Source organism: Primulina huaijiensis, chromosome 11 (assembly GCF_012295235.1).
Source record: "Primulina huaijiensis isolate GDHJ02 chromosome 11, ASM1229523v2, whole genome shotgun sequence".
In the NCBI taxonomy this organism is placed as follows: Eukaryota; Viridiplantae; Streptophyta; class Magnoliopsida; order Lamiales; family Gesneriaceae; genus Primulina; species Primulina huaijiensis.
In genome coordinates, this window is record NC_133316.1 from 21,050,243 (window position 1) to 21,059,941 (window position 9,699).

The window sequence follows — 9,699 nt, forward strand, 5'->3', positions numbered from 1 at the left end:
TATATATTTGTAACCAAAAATAAAATTGTAACTTTAAATTAGATTATTAATCACATATTTTAATATAAAAAATATAATTTTGATATTGAAATAATTAAAATAAAAATATATCAATTTAAAAAAAAATTCTTTTTTTAGTAGACGGCACCTCTACTGTGGGTTTCTAATCGCATGTCCTCTTTCCCATGCACTCGTGTTTGTATATAATAATGGTATGAATAATATTTAACATTAAATAATATTAGCAATCATAAGATTAATTAAAGTGAAAAAAAAAATGAAAAGATACGAAATTTAGTAACTATATTTTTTGGAAGTTAATTTGACTACACACATAACATATATTACAATAAAATTACTTTAAATTTATTTTATAAAATATTTAACAATTTCAAATATATAATAAAAAAATTAAAGTAACGTATAGAATACTCTAACAAATGTGAATAGATTATCACTATAGCTTATAATTTATGTCAAATAGTTTTTTTTTTTTATACATTTATTACACTCTTTTTTCATGTCAAATGAATAATATTATTAATGGATAAATATTTCAAAAGAAGTTTGATACATTCTTCTTATTAAGTGAATTATAAAAGTGGGTCTCATATGCAACGGTATCAATTATCTATGTCTGTTAGGGTTGACTCAGTTTATATTTACAATAAAAATATTAGTTTAAACATAAAAAAATTATATTTTTAATGGGTTGGGATCGAATATCTATTTCATAATATAGAATGATTTTTATATATGTATTTTTAACTCACATTTTTTTTTATTTTATTATATTTAATTGATATTTAAGTAATTCATGTACTTTATGCTAGTCAAATAAAATGATATATAAATATAAAATGGAGCATTAATATTTTTAGGGTGGCAAGTACCGGAGCTTCTCCTAGATCCAAATTATCATCAAACGACGTCATTTTAACTCTTCGCAGTCGTGTGTGTTTTGTTAAATGATCTGCCTAAGTCTCAATCTCAGAAAAATTTCAGATTCGATCAGATATTTCCATAAATGAAATTTGGGCAAATGGTCAAATTTTCTCAAATTCCACTAATTTTCATTCTTACTATCGCTGCGATCGCGCGGGAGTCCTCCGGACATTCGATAATCAATCCATCTAAAGTCAGACCGTTATCATGGAAGCCCAGGTACTGAATGCAGGAACCGTGTTGGTCTGTTTATCCATACCCTTCAATTTGTTTTACAATTTGTAAGGTTCTTTTCACAGCTATTGGCGATCGATTAACTGTTTTTTGATTGCGGTACGGTTGTAATTATGTTTTAGAGCATTTGTGTATGAAGGTTTTCTAACGGATGAGGAATGCAATCATTTGATCTCGCTGGTGAGTTTAGAATTGATTAAAGAGGTCGATCTTTTTTTTTCCTCGCCTTTTTAGGTTTTAATTAATTGTTTGTTTTGTGGTTTGTGGGATTTCGTAATTAAATTAGGCAAAAAACGGGTTGAAGAGGTCAGCTGTGGCGGACAGTGAGTCTGGCACGAGTAAGCTGAGCGAAGTACGGACTAGCTCTGGAATGTTTATTCCGAAGGAAAAGGTTTGGTTTTTCTTTCTTCTCCTTTTTTCAATATTTTATCATATGATTTTGCTTTGATATGTATTGGTGTTCAGAAACCAAACCAAAATGTAAATCAAACCGAACCGCATGGTTTAGATCGGTTTTCAAGACATCACGATTTGGATTGGTTTTAAAATCTACTAAAAATTGGTTTGGATCAATCTTTGCAATTTAAACCGACAACGTTGATATAAAAAGTAATGTAATAAAATTTGTTAATTTATTGTAAATTTTCTTATATACAATTTTATTTTATTTGATTTTTAGTGTTTATTACTTTATTAGTGAGCTTTGAAATAGTACAAATGCAATGAGAATTTATTTATTATATATTTTAGTCCTTACTATAACTCTAGAAGTCTAGGTTTTTCATAAGTTACAAAATTATAAACATTTTGGTTCACTGACAAATAAAATATTCACTTAATTTCTGTCAAATGTCAATCACCACTTTTTTCAAATTACATTATTTCATGCACTAATTCACCGTGAAAACTGAAAACTTAAAATTAGTCATCCAAACCAAACCAAACTGAAATATCGGGTTGGTTTGGTTATAAAATTTTCATGTTTGGTTTGGTTTGAAATTTTGTAAAACCAATAAAATGTGGTTTCATTCGACTTTTTATTTAAAATCGAACGAAACAGCAGTTGAACAACCCTAGATTTGATGATTCTTTTATTGTGTTTTTTTATTATTGTTTTGCTCAAAGGCGGTTATATCAAAGTTTCAACCTTTTCCAGTCAAATTTTCAGTTTATTAAAACCAAGTAAAGCAATCCCCGTTAAACTCAAGTTGCACGTCAGTATATCTCACCACAAAATTAATTTCTCTTTTTTTAACTGATTAAGATAACGGAAATTGTAAAATGTGAATTGTGCATGATTCATTAGGTTAGGTAATAGTACTGCAAGTTATTTGTGTCGGTGTCCATAACTTGCTTAACATTTTCAACATTTGATGGTACGGTTGGTTAGCCCTTTGGTGCAAAGGTGAAAAAGTTATACCTTGAGTTATTGTTTTTTGGTGGCTTTTGTTTGTTATTTTAAATGATATTCAGTTGTGATTGTTTACTGATGTGTGACTTTTTGCAATGACTTGTATAAAATTTATTGGAGGGACAAACACCACACAAGGAACAATCACTTTGAATCTTGTAAATGAACCATGGAGTCATGCGCTCAGTTATTGTTTAATTTGCTGTTTGGCTTTTGAGACTTGACTCGTCACATGCCTACATCTTTTTCTCCTCGTCTTGTGTAGGATCCTATCGTTGCTGGCATAGAAGAGAAGATATCCATGTGGACATTTTTACCAAAAGGTGTTCCATGTTGCAGAAAATTTGAGCTCTGAAAAAATCATTTACTTCTTTATATTGGGGCATATCACCATTTGATCATGAGTTTCAATTTTTTTATTACCTTTGCAGTATGAAACATCTATCTATTTGACATTCTTAGGGAATGTTTTTTTGAGTTTTTTGATTGCATTGAACTCACAAATTTGCGGGAAGTAAATCCAGATAGTGCTGGCCTGTGAATGTGACCTAATATTTATGTTGTCAATGATATTTTAATGACCCTTCCATAACATTTTACAGTATTGGAACACCTTTCTAGTCTTGATTGTTGCAGGCATGGAGTCTGGAGACAAGTAGTTTTTGAATTTACTGAATTGAAGTCCTGCTTTCTGTTTTGGTTTGATAGAGAACGGAGAAGATATTCAAGTATTACGTTATGAGCCTGGGCAGAAATATGAACCTCATTATGATTATTTTACGGACAAGGTCAACATTGCTCGTGGTGGGCACCGGATAGCTACTGTGCTAATGTATCTTACGGACGTCGAGAAAGGGGGTGAAACTGTTTTTCCCTCTGCAGAGGTTTGTCCAGAACTTTTTTTTTGTTAGATTTTTGTAGATGCTTCAGCAGCGGTGATTTATTCATAAACTTATGATACTAGCCAATGTTTATATACCTCAGAAGAACAAGGGTTCGAACTTGTTATACTGTAGAATTTTCATGCATCTAACTTGTTTATTGTTTATTCTTGTGGTTCATTTTGTGGAGAGACATGCCTATTTGGAATAGAGAAGTGTATTCCTTAAATTTTCATGGTATGTGCCTGAAAGTTCTGTCAAGGCCTGATGAATCACTGTCAAATTTCATTATGTTTTCTCCCCATCCGCTGCATTTTCTGTGATATGTTTTTGAATATCTCATTCATATGAAGCAGGAATCAACTCGTCGCAGAGCTGTTTCAGCTGATAACGATTTTTCTGAGTGTGGAAGACAAGGTCCTGCTGGTGAGACAATAAATTGATCCTTATGATTATATGTGATTGAAGAGGTTATCGTGATCAGCAACTGTATTTTCATTTTCTTTTCGTTTTGTCCTATAAAATTTTACAGTGAAACCACGCAAAGGAGACGCACTTCTATTTTTCAGTCTTCACCCAGATGCAATTCCAGACCCTGCTAGCCTTCATGCTGGCTGTCCGGTAGACCAGGGTGAGAAATGGTCTGCGACAAAGTGGATTCATGTGGATGCTTTCGACAAGATTGTCGGTGGGAACTGCACAGATTCAGATGCAAATTGCGAAAGATGGGCTTCCCTCGGGGAATGCAACAAGAATCCAGAATATATGATCGGATCATCAGATCTTCCTGGATATTGCCGGAAGAGTTGCAAAGTGTGTTAAAGTTATGCCTTCCACTCAAAACACTTTCATCGGCAATTCACCTGTTTACGTTGGTTTTACTTGCTGAACTCTTACTTAATCAATAGTATTTTTTATAATTACCAGAAAAAACCGTCTGTTTTCATACTCATTACTTCACGCTGTCTAAAGAGTTTTGTTTTGTGCTCGACTTATGTGACCTGAAAACTATTCCATTTTGTGGGGGCCGTGAGGTAGCAAAGTTTGACTTCAATTTTAAACTTCATTTCCTCATAGGGTCATTAATCTTGAAATATCATAAAAACTAATAGCATCGGAAAATATCATAACGAATATCAAAGTCTCTTATTTATCGCTGTATGTTTCCAACGAGCTGATGGATGCCTGAATTTCTTCCAGTGTTCTTCCCTTCGTTTCAGGCACGATCTTTGCCACAAACAGTACAGCGAGCGCGCAGAATCCGGCATAGACTGAAAAAGTACCTGAAGTACTTGTATGCCAGAAATTTCTCAAAAAATATAACATTGTTGAATCTTTAAAATATTTTGAAGTCGGTGAATGGTGTAGGAAACTTGAAGGGGCCATAAAACTTACTACTTCAGAAAAATCACGGGAAATTCGAAAATACTTAATCTGTGAACCAATGCACGTGGTGATAGCCCTTGTGAAATATGTGCCATTTTTATGATTACCTGGTGGACTCCAGCTCATGAGAAAGTTAAACGTGTAGGAAACTGCCCATGCACCCGACCAGTTCACCAACACTACCAAGCTTCCAGCAATGCCTTTCACATGAATTGGGAATATCTGAAAAACGGGTAGCAACGTTAAAATGCTTGAACACTTGGTTAAAAAAAGAATAGTTGGTGGCAGTGATGTTGCAGCAGTTCACAGGATTGCGCGACCCACGTTAAGAGCCCTTTAATGAAAGCATTCTGTACTCTAACAGGTCCAAGATATAAGCACATATTGAGAGAGTTGATTTTACCTCAGACATTATGACCCAAGGAACCGCCCCCATGCCTATCGAATTAAATGCTATATAAACCTAGTGACATTCATTCAAGAGACAATAAAAATCCCATTTGTATGGTTAAATATTGGCTGCTCAGAATCTGTGTATTGTCGTTATAAAGATGGGTAAACTCGCATTTTCACGAGGAGCAGAGCTGAAGAAGTTAGTGTAAGACTACTCCAACCAGTATGAGACTAATAATAGTTTCTTGACGAAAAATAACAGTCTTAACCTTACCAGTACACCAGATATAGCTAGAACTGGAACCCATCCTAGTAATAGTGACTGACCCTGATTAGGAATGAACGAGACTGTTGAAATATGAAAAAATTTTGCTACAACAAATGAAAATTACCCTGATTCTGAAACTTTACCTTCAGGTAGAAAGAGATTGCTGCTAGAAGGCATCCAATAAATGTTCCTGATGCTGATATCTGAAAATGTAAGATCATTTTTTTGTGTAAGTTTTTACTTACATTGCTACATAATGTAAATATCACTGGAAAAATATTCACCATGAGAAGAGGTCTTCTTCCCGATCTGTCCATTAGTATTGCACCCAGCAGAGTAATTGGAACCTAACGTATTATGTTAAACAAAACTAATTAATTGAAACTCTAGTTCTAACTATGGTTGTCAAATGCAGAACTTCACGCGGTTGCCATGAGCTGAACAATTGGGTCTCTCCCTTAAAAAATCACAAATTTTCGGCTTCAATGTATAATTTGAAAGATATACATCTTGCCCGCCAGAATTTGCATGGAACTGCTTTCCTAAAAGTGACAAACCTGAATTATGGCATAAGAGATTGTTCCGATTGTTCCTGAAGAAAATCCTGCATTTCAACCATCAAGATTAGTGATGAACTTCAGAAATAAGGAACGATCCAACGGAGTTGGATGGTTTTTCGTCCCTTCACGACCAACCTAAGACCACCATGGTCTCGGTGTAGGATAGAACGACAATGAATATACTTGAAAATGTGGGGGCAAAAATTTCAACTCGTACCTGCTGCCACAAAAGTTTCACTAGCGTAGAAGCCTATTCCATTTATTCCTCCAAATTATTGAAAGAACATTAGTCCCACACCAATCTGAATGTATGGATAAGAAAAACCCTGTAAGATTTAGGTATAACATTTAAATATTCAAGAAAACAAGATAATATTTAAGGTTTTCTTACTATGACAGGGCGCATGTATTTGGCATGAAACAAGTCCATGATTTGAACTTTAGGAAGATCTTGAAGGGCGCCAATGCTCTTCTGCAGTAAAATAACCTTTATACTTGACCAAAACAACAACAAAAAATGATTCAAATCATATTACATGTCAAATAATTGTAGACTTAAAATGTACTTGAATTTCTGCAGCTTCTTTAGAAACATCAGCATCTTTGCCGCGCAGCATTCGTAGTGACAGCTCAAATTCGTTTTGATGGCCTACTTTTGCCTGCAAGATTCGATTTTTCACTCGTATTTCACAACCGAAAGGCGCAGACACAACAGAGGGGAGAGAAGGAAGGTTTTGCCATAAAAAAGTTTAATTCATTCAAGATTATATATCTGGATTCCTCAACCCCATTCGCTAAATGGAGGTCTAATTCATACTTACCAGCCATCTTGGGGACTCTGGGATGAAGCATAGTCCCACAAGTTGTAAAATGCATGGGATCAGTCCTATATATCATAAAATGATAGAAATACAAATTAGTTACATGAGAAGTAAACGTAAATTTTTTGCCATTGTTTATTTATTACATGTTTAAAAACTCACCTGTCAAAGCTAAGGTTCTCCAGGTTACTACTGCTCCCAGCAGAAATGCCAATGATGATCCACCGACAATCATCAGCTGCCGAGACAAGAAATAGGAACACTTTAGTTCATAGGAAAAGCAAAATATTACTTTATGCTAAAAAATGTCCATTTGATTTTCTCACCTGATTAACAGTGGCAAGTCCTCCACGGAGATTCTTGGGTGCGATTTCAGCAATAAATACTGGAACCTGTCGAATTAAGCGATTTCTAACCCGTGGTTGCCTAATAATGCAAGTGTAGAAAATCAAATTAGATGGTTGTTACCACATAAGAAAATATCCCTATGCCAGATCCTGTGCAAAACCTCCCAATGTCTAGCCACAAAGTCCCCCTGCATCAATATATTTGGTGCCGTGAGCCGGATTTTGATCCTTACTATTTCACCTTTGTATTCCCTTTTGGAAAAACTATTAATATACAAAATTTACAAATTTGTTTGATCATCTCTTGACATTCTAAGCCACTAAATTACTGAAGATTCCAGCAGGTAAAGTCACAATATAATTTACAGCAAAATGATACTTTACATTGATCGTACGTACCATGGCAAAATATACAGCTAACCATCCTATGATACATAAAGCAGCTGATATTCTCATTGCCTGTCACATAAAAAAAATTTAAAAAGAAAAAATTACATATAACGATAGTGAAAAAGGATAAAATAAACAGTCTTTTTATTTTCCTTCTCCTTTCTTTTGCTTACCCCTTTTCGACCAATGAAATCTGCAATTCTGCCACTGGAAATTGCTCCAATCACAGCACCAATTGTGATTATTGACCCAAACATTGCGTACTTTGCATACGTGAAAAAATAAAAATAGTTTATACCACGTGAGAAGCTTAGCAGAATAATTTAGGGAATGGAAGAGTTCAAAATATTTTTATTTAGTCAAGCTACCATTTTTTTAGAGTTAAGATAAAGTTCATAGCATTGTCCACTCCTGATGAGAAATCAAGACTTATTCGAATATAACTTTCATTCATCTATCAGTATTCTCTGTATCTTAATTTTTATGCTCTCGAAGTAACTCTGAAAAGTTCTCATTCAACTACATTAATCTAAATATGTGTTCATACATTTTAATCCAAATTATGAAACAAACCAGTCTATTAAAACATTAGATATCATTGACTTCAAGTGGCAATTCCTGCGTTTAGATTAGCAAGGAAAAATTATAATTTTGGTATTTTATACTTGTTAATTTGTTTGTGAGTTTGATATTCACAAATTCTAGCTTTAGTCGGGTTTCTTTCAATTTTAGATTTTTTTCATGTGACAATGCATATGTCATTCCGCGTGAAAAAAGTCTAAAACTGCTAAAAAATAATAAACGACGTACTAAAACTAAAATTTGATTTTATAGATGATCAAAATCGTAAAGAGTCAAACTAAAAAAAGGACCAAAATTAAAATCACTGGACAATTTTGGTGAGATCATCATCTTTTGCCAAAAGCATTCGTTGGGGAAATTTTGTACCTGAGGTAGAGTTTAAGAGTTAAGTTCAACTCTTCTCTTATTTGTGCTTGCGTAGGTGATGAATAGCCCGCCTGCACGATAAGAATATTACTAAAAGAAACTCTCCTACGCTTCTTCTTCAAAAAAAAAAAAACCAAGAAACTATCCTACATAATCAAATTTGACAAACAAACAAACTTACACATGATCCGAATTCAAAAAATCCACAAACAGCAACAGATGTGCTCAACAAAACCATCCAAGTCGATCCATTTTCAAGTCATCGGTTCACGATTTCTTCTTCACGATCGACACATTTCTGGTTTCGAATAAAGGGTTTCTCCAAGTCACGACCCTCGTTTTCAGTACTATGGTATTCAGCATTAATAGCCATGGCTAACTTCGGCTAAAGAAATCAAGATTTATTGGAATGAATGCAGCAAAAACATGTATACTGTGAGATGAATTTGAGAGTAGACAATGAATTAACAGTTGAAGGATTCAGATATTTAAGCTAAGTGTTTTAGGTTCAGATTAAGATTCATGCGATCGCAAGCTGCCTCTGACGTGTAATTGCCACTTTCATTCTATATATAACGATGGAGGCTAAACAAATCAAGCCAACAAATTTGAATTTAAGACACATCATTTTTTACAAATAATTAACATGTGTTTTGTATTAATAAAAAATAATTAGTTTAATTATGTAATCAATGATGTTTATTTTTTTGTTTTTTACCCTAAACTTCAATTAAAAATACTCATTCATTTTCCATTTCAAAATCACACCAAAACACAAAATCTTCTCATCTACAATCATAAATATAAAATCATTAAGATTTATTTAGGATTGTTTATCTTTTGAAGAAATATGATTAGTGGTGAGAAAATGAATGTTAAAATCAGAGTATTCTTAGTAAAATATTTTGTATTTTTAAGTATTTCGTCAACCTTGTTATTAATAAAGAAGTGATCTCTTTGAGAGATTTAGAGTGGAGGTGAACCACTATAAATATTGATTTTCATCTTATTCAATTGTTAATATTACTTGTAATGTTCCGCTGCGATGTTACCTCATTTGTTTCCTTGATATCTCAACAACGGGTATCAAAGCGAGGTTCACAAATACTATAGGA

At 33.5% G+C, this 9,699-nt stretch overlaps 2 protein-coding genes across 2 annotated transcripts; one reads left to right on the top strand and one right to left on the bottom strand.

Moving 5' to 3' along the window:
- Positions 1 to 894: 894 nt before the first annotated feature.
- LOC140987962 (probable prolyl 4-hydroxylase 4) lies at positions 895 to 4,462 on the top strand. The gene is made up of 7 exons (XM_073456764.1): positions 895 to 1,164; positions 1,302 to 1,359; positions 1,466 to 1,570; positions 2,856 to 2,913; positions 3,299 to 3,474; positions 3,828 to 3,897; positions 4,004 to 4,462. Exons 1-7 carry the CDS (start codon positions 1,028 to 1,030, stop codon positions 4,291 to 4,293), a joined length of 894 nt encoding a protein of 297 aa, XP_073312865.1. The 5' UTR covers positions 895 to 1,027; the 3' UTR covers positions 4,294 to 4,462.
- A 149-nt stretch (positions 4,463 to 4,611) lies between these two features.
- On the bottom strand, positions 4,612 to 8,834 carry LOC140987963 (sugar transporter ERD6-like 16). The gene is given in 18 exon segments (XM_073456766.1): positions 4,612 to 4,754; positions 4,965 to 5,079; positions 5,261 to 5,320; positions 5,525 to 5,578; positions 5,662 to 5,721; positions 5,803 to 5,865; positions 6,076 to 6,122; positions 6,296 to 6,380; positions 6,470 to 6,550; positions 6,645 to 6,737; positions 6,900 to 6,964; positions 7,062 to 7,137; positions 7,226 to 7,291; positions 7,368 to 7,434; positions 7,626 to 7,705; positions 7,810 to 7,906; positions 8,600 to 8,655; positions 8,766 to 8,834. Coding segments are annotated over 18 exon segments (1,359 nt in total). The 5' UTR covers positions 8,823 to 8,834; the 3' UTR covers positions 4,612 to 4,617.
- Positions 8,835 to 9,699: the final 865 nt, after the last annotated feature.